The sequence below is a fragment of the Hyperolius riggenbachi genome, chromosome 3, assembly GCF_040937935.1.
Source record: "Hyperolius riggenbachi isolate aHypRig1 chromosome 3, aHypRig1.pri, whole genome shotgun sequence".
Lineage (NCBI taxonomy): Eukaryota > Metazoa > Chordata > Amphibia > Anura > Hyperoliidae > Hyperolius > Hyperolius riggenbachi.
This window is the reverse complement of record NC_090648.1, coordinates 474652352-474671316: the sequence shown is the minus strand read 5'-3', so window position 1 is coordinate 474671316 and position 18965 is coordinate 474652352. Positions and strand designations below refer to the sequence as shown.

Sequence of the window (18965 nt, the reverse complement as noted above, 5' to 3'; positions counted from 1 at the left end):
AAGCAAATTGTCACCTTCACATTCTGATAATTAAGTGTAAAACGTTAACATGGATGACACCACATGTGTCTGGATCATTGTGTTGCCTCCGCTAATTGCTTCTGGTGTTCTGGATCTTTATATTTCAGTATTTATTGACTCTTGTAGAGTTGTTTCAAAGGTTACTGCAGGCAACAATCACTTCTAACAGCTACTGCCGCCCTGGATTATATTATCATGCTATAAAGTCAAAGATCTGTCAGTTTAATTTGATTACGGTTTTATAAAGATTTCCCAGCATACCTTGCAGCCATATTGTGTGGTTCATAGATAGTCGGAGCGGGACTAGACTAGAGCCTCTTGACACTTGTCCTTCTGAGTTCAGCTCTAAAAGATAAGCAACGGCATAATAACCTTTAAAGTAAAAACATCTCTTTATTACAGCTGATACAAATCCTGCACTAAATCTGCAGTATTTCTACTTCCTGCTTTCATGGAAGCAGACAGAGGGTTAATATCCTGTGTTTACAAATTAGCTGCTGTGCTGAGGACTGCTAAGATTCCTGAGCTGACACAACTGAGAGATCAAATTACAGTTGTGATTAGTCACAGATGAGGGGGAATTAGACAGGCTAAACTCTCTAAATACATACAGGGTGGATTTCTCTATGTTTTCCCTCTGTCCTGTGCAAGAGTTCAGATCCACTTTAAGTCTCATTCGGTGAGAGCTCATGTTTTTTACAGAGGCGCATTGCCACTATTGGACCTTTTTGAGCTTGCACTCCTTGCCTGATGAAGCGGGTTATACCTGCGAAACGCGTTGCGGAGTGCCAAAATAAATTGATATTTGCGATTTGAACAATCTCGATTGTCCATCATTTCAGGAGGTAAGTCCACCTGTACTCCTCCTTTTTAGTTGTTTTTAGATCATTTTAACCTGCCTGGCGCCTCTGTCCAAATTTGTTCATGTTTTTATATGTAGCACGTCATGTGGTTGGCAGTGTAACAGATATGTGATAATTGATCTACAAAATTAGACCACCAAAAGACGTTGCTAAGAGTTGAATATCCTCAAATAATACAAACCATATTTACATAGTTAGTTGGGTGGAAAAATGACATACAACATCAAGTTTAACAAGAAAATCTGGTACAACACAAGCCTGCACCCTCACATATATCAGTTGAAGGGAAAAAAAAACATTACAAGGCATGGAACAATTAGCCTAAGGGCCCTTTTACACTTAATCAGTTGCTCTCAGTTAAAACGGAAAGAAAACTGATTTTCAAATTAAAGAGAAACTCCAGTGAAAATAATTTAATATAAAAAGGTGCTTAATTTTTACAATAATTATGTATACATGATTTAGTCAGAGTTTGCTCATTGTAAAATCTTTCCTCTCCCAGATTCACATTCTGACATGTATTACATGGTGACATTGTTACTGTGGGCAGGTTATGTAGCTGTTCTGGCTTTAACAGACAGCTATAAACAGCCATTTCCTGTGTGTGTCATTGTTACATTGTGGCAGTTTGCCCAGAGTACCGTATGGTACCAGAGCCTCTTGTGGGAGGGGTTTCAGCACAAAATCAGTCATACAGCGCCCCCTGATGGTCTGTTTGTGAAAATCATTATATTTTTCATGTAAAAGTGGGTATCAGCTACTGATTGGGATAAAGTTCAATTCTTGGTCGGAGTTTCTCTTTAATGCCCATGGTTTCCTATGGAACCTTTCACACTTAACGCGTTTTAACTGAAATCTTCTTCCCAATGCACTGCTATGGAAAAAACACGTACTAACGCGCACTAACGCATACTAACGCACACCAACTGATTAAGTGTAAACGGGGCCTAAAATGGAAAAAAAATTCTTTGATGACTCCATTTGGCAAACGGATAAAATCCAATGATCAACAACACCAGGAATTACCTTGTAATTATAGCCATGAGTGTCCTTCAATGCAAAAAAAGCATCCAAGCCCCCTTTAAATGCAGATATAGAATATATCTACTACTTCCTGTTGTACCATATTTTCTGGTTGAACTTGATGGACGGATGGTTTTTTTTTCAAGGTTACGGCAATTAAGACGCAAGGAGATTTGGGCACCGGTATGCTGCAGATGTAATTTCTCCGCTATAAGGAGAATCCTGGTGCACACTGTTTAATTTGGGCGCAGCGCACCTGTTATGGGTACTGGTTATCGGCATGGAGGAGAAATTTCCTGCCCCTGCGGTACTCAATAAGCGTAAGACTGGGGAGGGGGTTGTAGGGTTAGATGTGGAGAGAGGGAGTCTTAAGGGTTAGGTGTGCGTGGTTGAGGGTCTTACGGGTTGGGGGGACCTTAAGGGTTAGGCACAGGGGGAGGGGGGTCTTACGGGTTAGCTTGCGTGGGGGTGGGTCTTGAGCGTTATGCGTGGGCCCAGGGCTCGCTACATGATAGCTGCTGCTCAGCGGCATCCCCCCGCCCGCTTCGATCGCCTTCGGCGATCTCCGATCAGGAAATCCCGTTCAAAGAACGGGATTCCCTGGAGGGCTTCCCCCGTCGCCGGGGTTACCGCCAGGAAGGTTAAGAGTTTAGCATGGGGAGGAGGGGAGTTTTAAGGGTTTGGCGTGAGGAAAGGTTTAAGGTTAGTATAAAGAGGCAGGGTACTGTGTGAGAATAGGTTAGGACATAGTAAAATATTGGTAAAGTTATCAATATATTTTTTTTTTCCAATTAAATTTTTATTGAAGCGTAACATAGAATACAGGGTAACAATGGTAAGATTTACATGACAATTTAGTCCATTGAGTTTTAAACAGTAAATCAGCAATGACTACAATGGTATATCACCTGTTATCTAGTGATTACTTTCTCTTGGAACATGTGCTTAATATATGAACAATTGACATCTTTCATGTTAAATGTAGTAACTAAAAAAGAGGGCCTCAGGGGCCTCTTAGTCTTGTTACCTGAGAACAGCATAGGAAAAGTTATCAATACAGTATTTTACTATAGTGGATAATAGAATATCAGTAAAATTACCGATATTCTATTGCTGTTATTTTACACCCATTTCTACTTGCAGCGCTTTCATAGGTATGCCTTTTTTCAACACAACTAACTATGTAATACCTATGTAATGATAGAATTATTAAAAGCAAGAGACTGGCACCATCCATTTCTGTTTTGCTCCTTTAAGGATACCCGAACTGACATGTGACATGAGGAGATAGACATGTGTATGTACAGTACCTAGCACACAAATAACTATGCTGTGCTCCTTTTTTGTCTTTCTCTGCCTGAAAGAGTTAAATATCAGGCATGTAAGTGGCTGACTCAGTCCTGACTCAGACAGGAAGTGACTACAGTGTGACCCTCACTGATAAGAAATTCCAACTATAAAACATTTTTCTAGCAGAAAATGGCTTCTGAGAGCAGGAAAGAGATAAAAAGGGGATTTTTTTTTTATCAGTGAGGGTCACACTGTAGTCACTTCCTGTCTCAGTCAGGACTGAGTCAGCCACTTACATGCCTGATATTTAACTCTTTCAGACAGAGAAAGAAAATAAAGGAACACAGCATAGTTATTTGTGTGCTAGGCACTGTACATACACATGTCTATCTCGTCATGTCACGTCAGTTCCGGTATCCTTTAAGGGGTAATTTTGAGTACCTGGAGTCGGAATCAGTGGTTTCATAAACTGAGGAGTCGGATGATTTTCGTACAAGGGCTGTCAGAGCAATTTTGAGTACCTGGAGTCGGAGTCGTGGTTTCAGTAAATGAGGAGTTGGATGATGTGTAAACCGACTCACTCCACAGCCTTGTTCCCATGTCCGTCTCTCCATGCAGGCCTGATGTCTCCAAGCACTGCACTCATGCATAGTCTGGTGTTTGATGTGATGTTACAGAAACACTAATAAAGCAGCATAACAAAAGTGGCTGGTCCACATCTCTTGCATTTAATTGCTCTACAAGATTAACTTTCTTCTTGGGAGCACATTCACGGAGCCAGCCGCATACACGGACTACAGGACGTGGTGAGGTAAAAACTATTTCTCACTTGCTAACTCCGTCATTTCAGTTAAGTGCCCCACAATGCTTACTTCAATCTTATTTCTTGAAAGTAACTACAGTTTGTAACTACGGTTGTATTATTTGGGGTACTTCAACTTTTAGCCCTTCTTTTGCTGGTCTCATTCTGTAGTCGATTTATCACATCTGCTACTTTACCAACTGCATGATGTGCTAGATATAAAAGCAGTCCTCTCTTAAAGGAAACCTGAGACATGTGAAGTAGCAGCATGTACAGTATACTTACTTGGGCTTCATTGCATGCGTTTCCCTGTGCATGCATGGCCCAGCTGCACAGCACAGGCTCAAAATGCTCCCTGCGATGGGGGGCACGCGAGGCTGGGCGAACAGAGCCACCCGGGAGGACAGCGAGGGAGCCCACAGAGTATATGGGGCTGGAGGAAACCCCAGGTAAGTATAAATGCTGCAAACTAATGACCAGGAACTGCCCTTGGTGAGGCTCTTGTTTTCGTTGCTTCTGGCAGCATGTTATTGAAGCTTTGTAACGTGCTGTAGAAATGTGAGAGTCAAATTGTGATTGTGAGTCAGACACAGACAGTATTCAGCACACAATTTAAAGTGTATACGAGGTGACCTGACATGATGAGATAGACATGTGTATGTACAGAGACAAGTGTACAAATTACTATGCTGTGTTCCTTTTTTCTTTCCCTGCCTTAAAGAGTTAAAAATCAGGTATGCAAAGTAGCAGTTACTGCCCGGGTCGGGACTGGGTCAGACATGTAAACTTAACTCTTCTGTCTTTATAGTGGATTCAAGGTAAACTTTTGCTCATTGCATAATTGTGTTCCTTTCATATAGTTTATAGGGCATTCCTCAAGCAAATTACTTTTTTTAACCAAATACTCGGAGACCATATGCAAGTAAATAATTGTGTATTAAATTACATCTTATACAAAGCTACAACATGTATCCCCCATATTGCACAACCCCATAACACAGACACTATCCATATGGCTAACTTTTTGTGGATCTTTACGGTCGGACAGTGCCGCAGTGCTTATAGAGGACACGTGAGTTATGTGGCTGGTCAGCGAAGTTTTGCAGTTGCATAAAGTGTTATAGTGTGAACCAGACATACAATTCAATTTTTCCAAGGTTTGCCTAGAAATACAGGAAGACTGATATATCCGCTTGGGAAACGAACTGCTCTCACTGGTCATAGAAAAGTTAGCCATTTCAGAATGATGCATTATTGGACCATTAGTTCCAATGCAACTCTATGGGCCATGAATCTGCTACCAGCAGCAGATCGACCTAGATGTTCCATCCTGTCAGATAGATCAAATCCATCGAAATCGACCACAAATCCATCGATTGATGGATTTGAAAGAATCGATTTCCGATCGATTCTATAGAATCGATCAATCGATTGATGGCTGAAATCGACCAGTGTATGGGCCCCTTTATTATCTCCAGCATGATCTTAGTGAATTGAGGCCATTTAACCATCCATAAAACAATTTACTGGCAGAAAATGGCTTCTAAGAGCGGGAAAGAGATAAAAAAGGGTCAGTAGTTCATAGATTTTAGTTCTGGCATACCTCAATGAATGTGTCATTGAGTAAAGAAATGGCCTCAATTCACTAAGATCATGCTGGAGATAATAAGGCAAGAGAAAACTTACCTCCACACAGTGAGAGAGTAATCTTATCTCTTCATTCCTTAAGTTACCTCCTCTGTAGTTATTTTACCTCCTCTGTAGTTAATTTACCCTCTCTGTAGTTAATTTACATTCTCTGTAGTTATTTTCACATGCAGCTAATTAACAGCCTGTCTTTAACTCTGGAGTTATTTTAAGGATTGGAGAGTTAACTTAAAGACAGAAGAGTTAACTTTAGGCTTGCCTGAGGTAAAATGTTTCCTGAATACTGCATGCCTTATCACCATGGTAACAACTATAGAAGAGTTATTAAAGACAGGAGATAAGCTTAGTGAATTGAGGCCAATGAAACAGTAAAAACATTGAGGCCGGTTTCACACTGTAAACTGGCGGTATCGATGCGGTGCTTCACTTCCGCTGCATCGCACCGCCAGCAACAGGCCTTCGGGGGAATACCGCGTTACTACATGTTACAGATGCAGCAAAAACGTCACTTCCGTTGCGTCACGCTGTAACGTGGAAGTATGAAAGTCTCCATAAACTTTCATTGCCCGGCGGTGGGGTGCTGTAAACATATCGCACCGCCCTGGTGTGAAAGAGCCCAAAACGTAGATTGTAAAATAAAACCGTGGGAAATCTACAAAAGTCATTTTTGGGAAAAGTAGGATAGCTACAATTATCTTATCAGTTTATTTTCACCTTATATTTCCTTTAATGCCCGTGGCACGATCTGCCAGGTAGCAGAAATGTCAGCACAACCCACCCTGCAGCTATGCCAGTGGTGTAATTATAGGGCTGTTGCTATGTTTGTGCTGTGTGAGCCACTGCAGTAATATTTGTGATTAAGGACTCTTACCCACGGCCAGCTCCTGACTATACAAACGTTAATCTTTTACAGAAACATTGTGACCGGCAAAAGGCAAATCTAAGGATCCGATTCAAGCCTTCGTTGTTCCAGCATGTTGGCACCCACTCTTCACTGGCAGGAAAAATACAGAAACTAAAGGTATGCAAATCTATAAAAGCTTGGTAAGGCTGAACGTGTTAGGCAGGCAACACAAGCTTGGTAAGACTGAACGTGTTAGGCAGGCAACACAAGCTTGGTAAGACTGAACGTGTTAGGCAGGCAACACAAGCTTGTTAAGGCTGAACGTGTTAGGCAGGAAACACAAGCTTGGTAAGACTGAACATGTTAGGCAGGCAACACAAGCTTGTTAAGGCTGAACGTGTTAGGCAGGCAACACAAGCTTGGTAAGACTGAACATGTTAGGCAGGCAACACAAGCTTGTTAAGGCTGAACGTGTTAGGCAGGCAACACAAGCTTGGACTGAACGTGTTAGGCAGGCAACACAAGCTTGGTAAGGCTGAACGTGTTAGGCAGGAAACACAAGCTTGGTAAGACTAACCATGTTAGGCAGGCAACACAAGCTTGGTAAGGCTGAACGTGTTAGGCAGGAAAAACAAGCTTGGTAAGACTGAACATGTTAGGCAGGCAACACAAGCTTGTTAAGGCTGAACGTATTAGGCAGGCAACACAAGCTTGGTAAGACTGAACGTGTTAGGCAGGCAACACAAGCTTGGTAAGGCTGAACGTGTTAGGCAGGCAACACAAGCTTGGTAAGGCTGAACGTGTTAAGCTGAGTACACATGTACGATAACGATCGTTCAAAAACGAACGATAATGACAATCGGACCGATAATCGAGCGTTCCAAATTTTCCAACGATCGTTTTTTGAGACGATAACGACCGTTCAATCCGGCCGATCCAACCCGGCGGATTTTTTCGAAAGATAATCGTTCAATCGTTGCAGTGTGTACAAAGATCGTCCGATAATGATTATCTGTGGAGTAGTACGCATGTTCTTATTGCCTGTCATAACGTCACTTCCGTTTGCGCACGCATTTTTTTATCGTTCGTCATTCAGTACTTTATACTTATATCGTTCACGTGTGTACACAATCGTTCATTACGAACGATCTTTTCGGTCTAATTTGAATATCGTGTAAACGTCACGATTCAATCGTAACGAACGATCTTGTTCGGGCGTGTATACGAACCTTTAGGAAACACAAGCTTGGTAAGGCTGAACGTGTTAGTCAGGCAACACAAGCTTGGTAAGGCTGAACGTGTTAGGCAGGAAACACAGGCTTGGTAAGGCTGAACGTGTTAGGCAGGAAACACAGGCTTGGTAAGGCTGAACGTGTTAGGCAGGAAACACAGGCTTGGTAAGGCTAAACGTGTTAGGCAGGAAACGCAGGCTTGGTAAGGCTGAACGTGTTAGGCAGGAAACACAGGCTTGGTAAGGCTGAATGTGTTAGGCAGGAAACACAAGCTTGGTAAGGCTGAACGTGTTAGGCAGGAAACGCAGGCTTGGTAAGGCTGAACGTGTTAGGCAGGAAACACACTTGCAAGAGTTGTGCGTGTGTTGCCGTCTGCAGCAAAACGCACACGGCTGAGATGATGAGTGAAAATGCAGATATTCTTTTCCCATTCATTTTTGCAAAAATAATGTAAAGTTTGACTTAATACATTTGAAAATCATTTTATAATAAGTTTGTGATTTTTTTATTTGGGAATTTTTGTGCCAAAATAAAAACAGTTTTCACACCTTCTGCAAATTTTTGTGGTATAAATTAAAAAAATTTACGCTTTTCGCATCGGAAAGAATTTTTTATTTTTTTTACCATATTGTGAAAATACTATGTATTTTCACGAATCTTTTCTCGAAATCAAAAATAGCATTTTCAATGCAACAATGACTTCACTGAACGGCTGCACTGGTTATTGAACTCAATAGCCATGCTCGGGAAACGCACATGGCGTTACCATTCGTTAACATTTTACATTTGCATTTTTCTGCATATTTCTAAATCATACAGTTTTGGGCTTTTTCCTCGCACGACACACACATTTGCAATTACAATGAATCCCACCGCATACAAAAAAAACACGTTACAAACAAGAACATAGTTAGGGAAAAATGCAGTTGCAAAAATGAACGCATTGCGGCTGGACCCGGGAACCGCAGGGTTTAAGCTGAGCCACACTGCCTAGCCCTTTGTGAGCCAGCCACAGTGTGTTTGCATTTTGAAAGAAAAGCACTCCTATTGACTTTGATTGCCACGATTTTTGATGCTGTTCTAATACAAGTCAATAAGAGTGCTTTTTTCAAAACAAAAACGCAGCTCGGACGGATCCCAAAGCACTCAGCAGTGTGGCTCGGTCCTTATGAAAGCTGAAGCAATCACCTTAGAAAAAAGGGGACAAAAACAACATTCGGAGACACATGGGGCCATATTCTATTGCTGAACTCGCCAGCGCTAAGCACTGGCGAGTTCTTAACTTAGGCGATGGGGGTATCGCCTAATCTAATAAAACTTTAGACCCCCCCAGGCGGAAAAGAACTCGCTTGGGCGATATAATCGCCCAGCGAGTTCTTAACACCGAATCCAATTACCCTTATCATGTCTCCAGGAAGCGATGCTTCCCGGCAGACATGAGCGTTAGCTTAGACCTGCAAAAAGCAGGTCTAAACTAGCTAACGCACGTCGTCGCCGCCTCTTGCCGCAAAATCCGTCGCGTAATTACAGTGTATCTAACACTGTAATTACTGTCGGCATAGAAGGAGCCCGGGCAAAGCATCTTTGAATCTGCAGCCTGGGCTCCCCATTGGTCCGCTGTCTAAACCAATAAAATGGCTCAGACAGCGGACCAATGGGGAGCCCAGGCTGCAGATTCAAAGAGGCTCCTTCTATGCCGACAGTAATTACAGTGTTAGATACACTGTAATTACGCGACGGATTTTGCGGCGAGAGGCGGCGGGTGATCTGCGGCGGTATGTATGCCAACAGGGGTGCCGGTGCAGAGCTGCGCGGGGGCTTCTAAACTGTGCGGCGACCCGACGGAGAGATCTGGGGGTCTCCTTATTAAAGGAGACCCCCAGATGCAGCGGCGGAAGATGGCGGCGGGCGAGTGCGCATGTGTGGGGAGTGAGGCTGTGGTGCTGATGGACAGCACCACAGCGTAAACCTCACTCCCCATCGCTCGGTAAAAGGGAGCATCGCTCAGGCTTTCGCCTGAGTAATGCTCCCTAACGATCGGCCATCGCGCGAAGGATATGGGCAATAGGATTTGCCGGTAATCCTCGCGCGATGGCAAGGTGATAAGTAGCTCGCATCTGCAAGCTACTTATCACCTTGAATAGGATATGGCCCATAGGCCCTGTGACGCCGGGCGACGCCCAGTCGTCCGAGGATTCGCGGCCGATTGTCCGATCGCAACCGTGATCGGAAAACTGACATTCTTTATTTTTAAAATAGAAGTTTTTCCTTCCTGCCTTCCCCCCCCCTTTTGCCATGAGGGCTGAATGGGCCTGCGTTAGCATATGGCTAAAGCAACCTGGTTTAGCAAGAAATCCTGTTAAGGCTCCCGGAAAAGCTCTGGTGACACTAATGTGCTAATTGGGCAGAGCTGAAATACCAACAGAGTCTATTCAACAGGGGAAGCTAGCACAGCATGAGGTCTATTGACACCTACATTCCTCCCAGTCTTGACGGCACCGACTAAACTGAGTATGGAATGCATGGTGTTGATAACTTTGTCACATTTTGCAAATACCATCCATGGGAGGAATATGAAAATTACATAATTTTGTTTCCCTAATTCTGTAGAATATGGTGATACTAGACATAGCCAGGTAACCCGAGCAGGGGCTGAGATATGAATAATGGGGTCCCCGTGCGCCCCAAATATTGCAAGTTTGATGTCCTATGAACGTGTATTCTCAGCCCAATCTGAATATGAAATCGGTTTGCATGTGCGACAAAACCCCGGCGGGGTATGAAATTGGACATATTTTGTGGATGGCTGGAAGTTCCTCCCCTGAGAACTCACTGCCTGACACGCCCCTGGGCTGAGCTTGAGACTCCGCCCAGAAATGTCAGTGCTCAAAACTGATTGCATGAGGACCCCCAGCCAATTCCCCCACTTTCCATCATACCGAAAAGACTGCCACTGCTTGGGGAAATAGCAGTGGCCATCTTGCAGGCGGAGCAACGGCCATGTGGTTCGGCCATATTGCGAACTAACTGCAACAAAGGAACTTTGTCTTTTCCCGAACGGACTTTCCACAGAATCATAAGTATTCGTTCTTTTTATCCCTTTTTCTTTTATGTACTGTGTTATCACTGTCTCTCATCGTTTAATTGTTCACGATTGTCTGTATATATTAATTATTTATATTGTAACAAATAAAGGCTTTTTAAAAGGTCTTTACCTCTCAGTAAAACCTTCTATTCAGTATACACAGACGAGACCTAAACTTCCGAAGGGACGCTACTGTTTTGATAGATAGATAGGAATTGCACAGTTTTAACCGGTTGTTTGTTTCACAGGTCTATAGCCAGTTAGCAGTTATCTCTGGGCTGATAGAAAACAGAGATGGTGGCAAATCTACCCCTGGGTTGGAGTAAAAGTGTATTTTCGTAACCTCACAGGCTCCCTACTGCGTCGTGACGCTCAAACTCCGCCAATTCTACGCAGATTGCGTCCATAGCTCTCAATCTGTGTGCTAGAATCGGATCGGACGGTTTTGCGTGTTCACGGCCAGTGGGGCTCTTGTGACAGGCCCTTATTTAATTCACGTTTGGCCCAAAGCACAATATAGCGGTAATACTGCTGTGCAAAGAAAGCACTCAGCAGTATCACCTTCACCCTAACATGCATTACTATTGCAACGATCTCGCTACTTGAGTTCCACGGGTCACACTATTAGCATAACTCGCAGTACTTGCTTGTAAAGCAAGAGTGATTTTACAGTGTGCTGTCCATGCACAGCAGTATTACCGCTATGTTGCATATCAGGCCCTTTTTCTCCTACGTTTTCTCTTGGGTATTACTTTCACACCTTAACAATAAATTGCCTTTCAAGCCACCAGCAAACCAGAAAATATTTAGAATAATATCGACAGCACTTTATCGCCTACTTCTTGGTACTTTTTCAATTGCAGAGTACTGAAAAGTTGCTGAAAAAAAGTAGATGAAAAATTATTTCCTGGGAGAAAATGTAGGAGAAAAGGGGAATTGAATAAGGGCCAAAGTGTAGAGTGGCAAGTACAGAATTAAAAGTGGGCAGGGGCTTGTGAAAATACACTGCACTGTTTTTGTCAGAAAAGCAACTTATCTATCCTGGCACGATGCTCTTTAACCCTTAAGTGCAGTGTAATGGTTAAGGGCTCTGCCTCTGACACAGGGGACCTGGGATCAAATCTCGGCTCTGCCTGTTCAGTAAGCCAGCACCTATTTAGTAAGGAGTTCTTTGGGCGAGACTCCCTAAAGCTAAATACACACGGGGGACAATTGTCCCCTGTTGCATGTGTGCACGTGAACAGGGAGTGACAGCTGTCCACACGTCTCGCCAGAAAGGCAGAGACGCGGCGGAAGCTGTTTGTGAATGGAACATCCCCCGGCCGGATGCTCCATTCACTTGCGTAGGTCTCCTGTCGCTATCCCGCGTACACACGCGGGAGTAGCGACAGTTCCGGCGAGGTTGCGGCGACAGCTGTAGCCGGCGATTGAACATGTCAATCGCCTGGCGACAGCTCCAACGGGCGACGGTTCGGGGCGCGCGCGTAATACACACGGGGGAACTGTCGCCGCAACACGCGCGTGCCACGTGGTTGCGGCGACGGCCATCCCCCGTGAGTATGGACCTTAACACTGCTTCTGCCTACTGAGTGCACTCTAATGGCTGCCTCACAAGCGCTTTGAGTCTAACAGGAGAAAAGCGCTATACAGAAAAAAGGAATTATTATACATGTTCTCTGTCTTCATCCACGCTGGCTGTCTCTTCTCCATGACTCTGCTTGTTATTATGTAATATGACTGGTCATGGAGAGGAGGCAACCAGCTGGGATGAAGACAGCAGTGTGCCGGGATAGGCAAGTTGCTATTCTGACAAATCCGTGCAGGGGGCACAAGTCTTAGGGGCCCTGAGGCAATTGCCCCCTTTGCCTCTATGGTAGCACCGGCCCTGACACAGAGAAGGATTAAGATGAAATGGGGCCCAAGGCTACATAATAGCTTTGGCTCTCCATTATAGTTTTTCTGGCAAGCTAAAAGGTAAAAGGGTCAAGGGAGGGGGCATCTGGCCCTTTTGATACCCACTAGGGCCTAAGCACCTACCTAGATTGTGCCTTGTGGATGACCCTGCTCTAAGTCGGGATTGGCAACCAAACTACCACTCTACAAGTAGTTGGAGTTATTAGATTCCTTTCAACTCAGTATTTAGATAAAGGTATGATCCTCTTTTCAGTCACTCTCCTCCAAACACTTTATTTTTTATCAGTAACCACTGAGCAAAAGAACTTTGCCTACTATATGAACACTGCTAAAGTAGGTAGTAAGATGTGCACTCAAATGGTACATGTTTTAAATATTTTTTCTCAACTAAATAATCACAAATAAATGAGTTCAGGAGCATTATTTTTGGTGGCCGCTTACTTATTTTCTTCTTATTGAACAATGTTTCTTTCTCATTCAGGATAAAGACTTCGGGAAACAAGCTCTACGTAAAGAGCACGTCAATCCAGCTGCTGAGGTGAGCACCAGCCTAAAAACCTACCAACACTTCACCCTGGAGAAGGCTTACCTGAGAGAAGACTTCTTCTGGGCATTCACACCCACTGCTGGAGACTTCGTACGCTTTAGGTTCTTCAAGCCCTTGCGGGTGGAAAGGTTTGTGGACATTTGTGAGATCGTTTTGTGATAGTCTGCGTCATTCTCGGTACAGAGATGTTACTGTAGTGCGAATGCTATAGTGCTGCATTCTTTTTCTGCAGTAGATACCTTATCAGGGGCGTAGCAATAGGGGGTGCAGAGGTAGCGACCGCATCGGGGCCCTTGGGCCAGAGGGGCCCCGAAGGGCTCTCCCTCAACTACATTATTAGCTCTCTATTGGTTCTGTGCTCATAATAATCACTTCTATAGATACTTTGAATAGTAGTAATCACTAGCACACTGTTCCCCATCCCCTTCTTGCACCTCTGACACTGTAGTTGCCATTGGCAGGTTTTGGTGCGCTGTATCAATTGTTATGTATAGAGGGCTTGGGGGGGCCCCAATGTAAGACTTGCATCGGGGCCCACAGCTCCTTAGCTACGCCACTGTACCTTATATACTTGAATATAAACCAAGGCACTTGTGTTTTCCTTCAAGCACCATAAAAATTGTTTGACTTAAGTATGAATCTGGGGTAGAAACCCAGAGCACATGGGTGCTGCTTGGCCCAGGCAAACCAAGAGGCTGCAGGGGCCTCACCCAAGTAGGGGCCTCCCAGTCACTCTCACACAGACTGATCAGTGGTAACGTGAACAGATGGGAGAGCAGCGCAGTGACCACAGAGTACACTGCAGATGAGGTCATTGGTCACTTGCTGCATTTGATGTGTGCCGCAAGGTTACTGTGTGATGCTCTCCTCTCTTCGGGTCGCCGATGATTTGCAGGTCTGTGAGTGTTGGGGATAAGGAGGCAGCGGGAAGCGACATAGCTCCATTGACACCAATGCCTTATATGGGGGGACACGTTTGGCTACCTATATTGAGGATGACTACCTATACTGGTAGGGCACTTTGGCTACCTATACTGGGGACACACACCTTGGCTACCTATACTGTTGGGGCACACCTTGACTACTTACACTGGGGGTGGCTACCTATACTGTGGGGACACACCTTGGCTACCTATACTGGGGATGGCTACCTATACTGCAAGAACACCTTGGCTGCCTATACTGGGGGTGGCTACCTATACTGCAAGGAGACCTTGGCTGCCTATACTGAGGGTGGCTATCTATACTGCAGGGACACAACTTGACTGCCTATACTGGGGGTGGCTATCTATACTGCAGGGACACAACTTGGCTGCCTATACTGGGGGTGGCTACCTATACTGCAAGGACACCTTGGCTGCCTATACTGGGGGTGGCTACCTATACTGCAAGGACACAACTTGGCTGCCTATACTGGGGGTGGCTACCTATACTGCAAGGACACCTTGGCTGCCTATACTGGGGGTGGCTACCTATACTGCAAGGACACCTTGGCTGCCTATACTGGGGGTGGCTACCTATACTGCAAGGACACCTTGGCTGCCTATACTGGGGGTGGCTACCTATACTGCAAGGACACCTCGGCTGCCTATACTGGGGGTGGCTACCTATACTGCAAGGAGACCTTGGCTGCCTATACTGAGGGTGGCTACCTATACTGCAAGGACACCTCGGCTGCCTATACTGGGGGTGGCTACCTATACTGCAAGGACACCTTGGCTGCCTATACTGGGGGTGGCTACCTATACTGCAAGGACACCTCGGCTGCCTATACTGAGGGTGGCTACCTATACTGCAAGGACACCTTGGCTGCCTATACTGGGGGTGGCTACCTATACTGCAAGGACACCTCGGCTGCCTATACTGGGGGTGGCTCCCTATACTGCAAGGACACCTTGGCTGCCTATACTGGGGGTGGCTACCTATATGGGGGCACTTTTGGGGCCGGCCTCTGACCGAAGGGGGTGGGGGTTACAACAAAATATGTGCTGCTTTGGGGGTATTTTTCTTACAGATTATCTTTAAGGTATGTTTCAAAGTGGATTCAATAAATTGCGACTGCTGTGTAGAACTTCAATGATACCTAAACGCTGTGTGGAACTATTATTTTAGGCTCATTCACACTGGAATCGCTAAAAAACACCAGCTTTGTCTGGCATTTTTACCAAATGTCCTATCAGAAAAATGTGCAAATTCACCTCCTGCCACTTCTTATATGCTGCCTCCGAGGCCGAGCACAAACGTTTCACTGCATTTACTGTCCTTATCTTTACTGCCTTTTTAGTTTCATAACTGGGATAGTACAGATAGTGGGGTTAACATATTGGGGCAGCTTTTACAAGTTGTGATACTGATGCAACCTCCTGTTGATTTTTGTGTGGGATAGGGTTGCCAGGTCGGCTGATGGAGAAAACCGGACAGGGGGTGGAGTTAGGGGTGGAGTTAGGGGCGGAGTCAGAAGCACACTTTTATGTAGAGTGGGGCTAAGCAATGGGCTTTTTTTTAAAAAAAATTATAGTATTTATATCGCACTGACATCTTCTGCAGCACATTACAGAGTACATAGCCATGTCACTAACTGTCCTCACCAGTAGTACTGGTCCAGTGCACATAAGAGACAGTTTTTCACCAGTAACTGCACATAAGAGACAGCTTTTCACCAGTAAATGCACATTATAAGAGACACCTTTTCGCCAGTAAATGCACATAATAAGAGACAGCTTTTCCCCAGTAAATGCACAAGAGACAGCTTTTCACCAGTAAATGCACATAATAAGACACAGCTTTTCACCAGTAAATGCACATAATAAGAGACAGCTTTTCACCAGTAAATGCACAAAAGAGACAGCTTTTCACCACTAAATGCACATAATAACAAACAGCCAGTGTTCCCAGTATATGTAGCCAGGGATATATGTGCCCAGTATATGTAGCCAGGGGGTATATATGTCCCAGTATATGTAGGCAGGGGTGTAAATGTCCCAGTATATGTAGCCAGGGGGTATATGTGCCCAGAATAGGTAGCCAGGGGGTATATGTGCCCAGAATAGGTAGCCAGGGGGTATATGTGCACAGAATAGGTAGCCAGGAGCTATATGTGCCCAGAATAGGTAGCCAGGGGCTATATGTGCCCAGAATAGGTAGCCAGGGGCTATATGTGCCCAGAATAGGTAGCCAGAGGTTATATGTGCCCGGAATAGGTAGCCAGGGGCTATATGTGCCCGGAATAGGTAGCCAGGGGGTATATGTGCCCAGAATAGGTAGCCAGGGGCTATATGTGCCCAGAATAGGTAGCCAGGGGGTATATGTGCCCAGAATAGGTAGCCAGGGGGTATATGTGCCCAGAATAGGTAGCCAGGGGGTATATGTGCCCGGAATAGGTAGCCAGGGGGTGTATGTGCCCGGAATAGGTAGCCAGGGGCTGTATGTGCCCGGAATAAGTAGCCAGGGGCTATATGTGCCCGGAATAGGTAGCCAGGGGCTATATGTGCCAAGAGAATAGGTAGCCAGGGGCTATATGTGCCCAGAATAGGTAGCCAGGGGCTATATGTGCCCAGAGAATAGGTAGCCAGGGGCTATATGTGCCCAGAATAGGTAGCCAGGGGGTATATGTGCCCGGAATAGGTAGCCAGGGGCTATATGTGCCCAGAATAGGTAGCCAGGTGCCCCCCGCCCCCCCCCCCCCCCAGGAGGAGAACAGTGCAGAGAGAGAGCTGGGAGCAGCGGTGGAGAAGGGGGGGAATCCCCCCCCCCTTGCCTTCCCTCACCTTAGGGTGCTGTCTCTCTCCCCTGCTGTCTCCTCCATCATGTGCAGCAGGCTGGCGGGTGGCGGGCGGAACTTACCTCTGTCGCAGGCGCCGGAAGTTCGGGTCCCGCAGCCGCTGAGAGAGATTTGACTCAAAAAAGATCCGGATCAAAGATCCGAATCATTCATGAGCCGGACAACACTATTCAGACTGATAGTGTTGTCCGGCTCATGAATGATTCGGATCTTTGATCCGGATCTTTTTTGAGTCAAATCTCTCTCAGCGGCTGCGGGACCCGAACTTCCGGCGCTGGAGCGACACAGAGGTAAGTTCCGCCCGCAGCCACCCGCCAGCTTGCACTTCATATTGGAGGAGACAGCGGGGGAGAGAGAGCACCCTAAGGTGAGGGAAGGGGGGGGGAGATTGCCCCCCTTCTCCACCGCTGCTCCCAGCTCTCTCTCTGCTGCGCTGTTCTCCTCCTGCGCTGGGGGGGGGCGCTAAAACCGGACAACTTAATTGTCCGGTTTAGCATGTTTTTTTACACCGGACACAGGGGCCAAAAACCGGACTGTCCGGTGTAAAACCGGACACCTGGCAACCCTAGTGTGGGAACAGAACAAACATATACTCCTGTGTTTATGGATTAATGCACAAGGGAAAAAGAAGCTGTAAAGAACAAAAATGGCAACAGATGGAATAGTGATGATTGACTTTTTCGTCTGCAAGATTTATATAATGCTGTTAAAAAAATCAAACTCCATTCCATCCCAAACTTTGTTTGGTTTTGGATAGAGAGACAAAGGCTCAGAATCTCTGCCTCTTTTCCCCCCTGGTACACACCATGTCATTTCCTGTCAGAGGGGTTTACCATGCAATTTCCTGTCAGAGGGGTTTACCATGCAATTTCCTGTCAGAGGGGTTTACCATAGAGATGGGAAGTTCGGATCTTTTCAATGATCCGGATGATTCGAATCGGATCATTGAAGAGATCCGGATCTTTGATCCGAATCTCGGATCATTTTACTACCGGAAGCATTCGGGGGTGAAATGAACAGCAGGACAGGTCGGTGGACAGGAGAAGGGGAGGGAGTGGACACACAGAGAAGGGGAGAAGATGGACAGAGGGCAGGGAGTGGACAGAGAAGGGAGGAGGGACGAGCAGAGAGCAGAAATGTTTGCACGTAATACCCACATGCTGAAGTCATATGCTTTACATATATTTCACCTATATGCTCATCTGTACACTTTGAAAGAAAAGGTCGCACAGTGAAAGAAAGCATTCCCAGAAGATAAGTGCAGCTGTTTAGTGCCGAGTGCAGGAGGATTATATTGCCTTTCAATCACACTGTCTGCAAAGTTACTGAGCTGTGCTGAGCCAAAAGCTTCCAATGTGATCACTGTGCAGCACTACGGAACAGCCAGCCTATAATGGGCAGCACGTTATAGACAGTATGTGTGCTCTACACATATCTGGCAGTGGCACCCATGTCCCCTCTACCTGTCCCTGCAAGGCTGGCTCCCCTGAGTCCCCTCCAACAGAGCGATCCATCTCTGCTCTGCTTCCAGGACCCCGCTGCTACCCGCTGGGAGGGGGCGTGTCGCTCCTGGCCCCGCCCCTTTTGCGATCCGAATCACTCATTTTGATGATTCGGATGATCGACTCATAAAATAGATTCGGATCAAAGATCCGAATCGTTCATGATCCGGACAACACTAGTTTACCATGCAATTTCCTGTCAGAGGGGTTGAATCAATCATTTTTGACAGGTCCAATCTGATTTCTAATAGTTTTTCTGATTGATTTTCCAATCACTTCTATACAAAATTGATCAGAAAAACGATCAGAAACCAGACCGGACCTGTGTGAAGGTAGCGATTCGATCTGTCTATGGGCTGGTGCACACCAGAGCGGTTCTGGAGTGTTTTTTAAAACGCTAGCAGGGGGAAAACC

General features: G+C 45.6%; 1 protein-coding gene across 2 annotated transcripts in view; it reads left to right on the top strand.

Moving 5' to 3' along the window:
* MGAT4B (alpha-1,3-mannosyl-glycoprotein 4-beta-N-acetylglucosaminyltransferase B) overlaps nucleotides 1–18965 on the top strand; it is an 802706-nt gene that overhangs the window by 739308 nt on the left and 44433 nt on the right. For both annotated transcript variants that reach the window (XM_068278091.1, XM_068278092.1), the window contains 2 exons: nucleotides 6560–6667; nucleotides 13203–13396. In XM_068278091.1, coding sequence (XP_068134192.1) covers nucleotides 6560–6667; nucleotides 13203–13396 — 302 coding nt within the window. The remainder of the gene's footprint in view (nucleotides 1–6559; nucleotides 6668–13202; nucleotides 13397–18965) is intronic.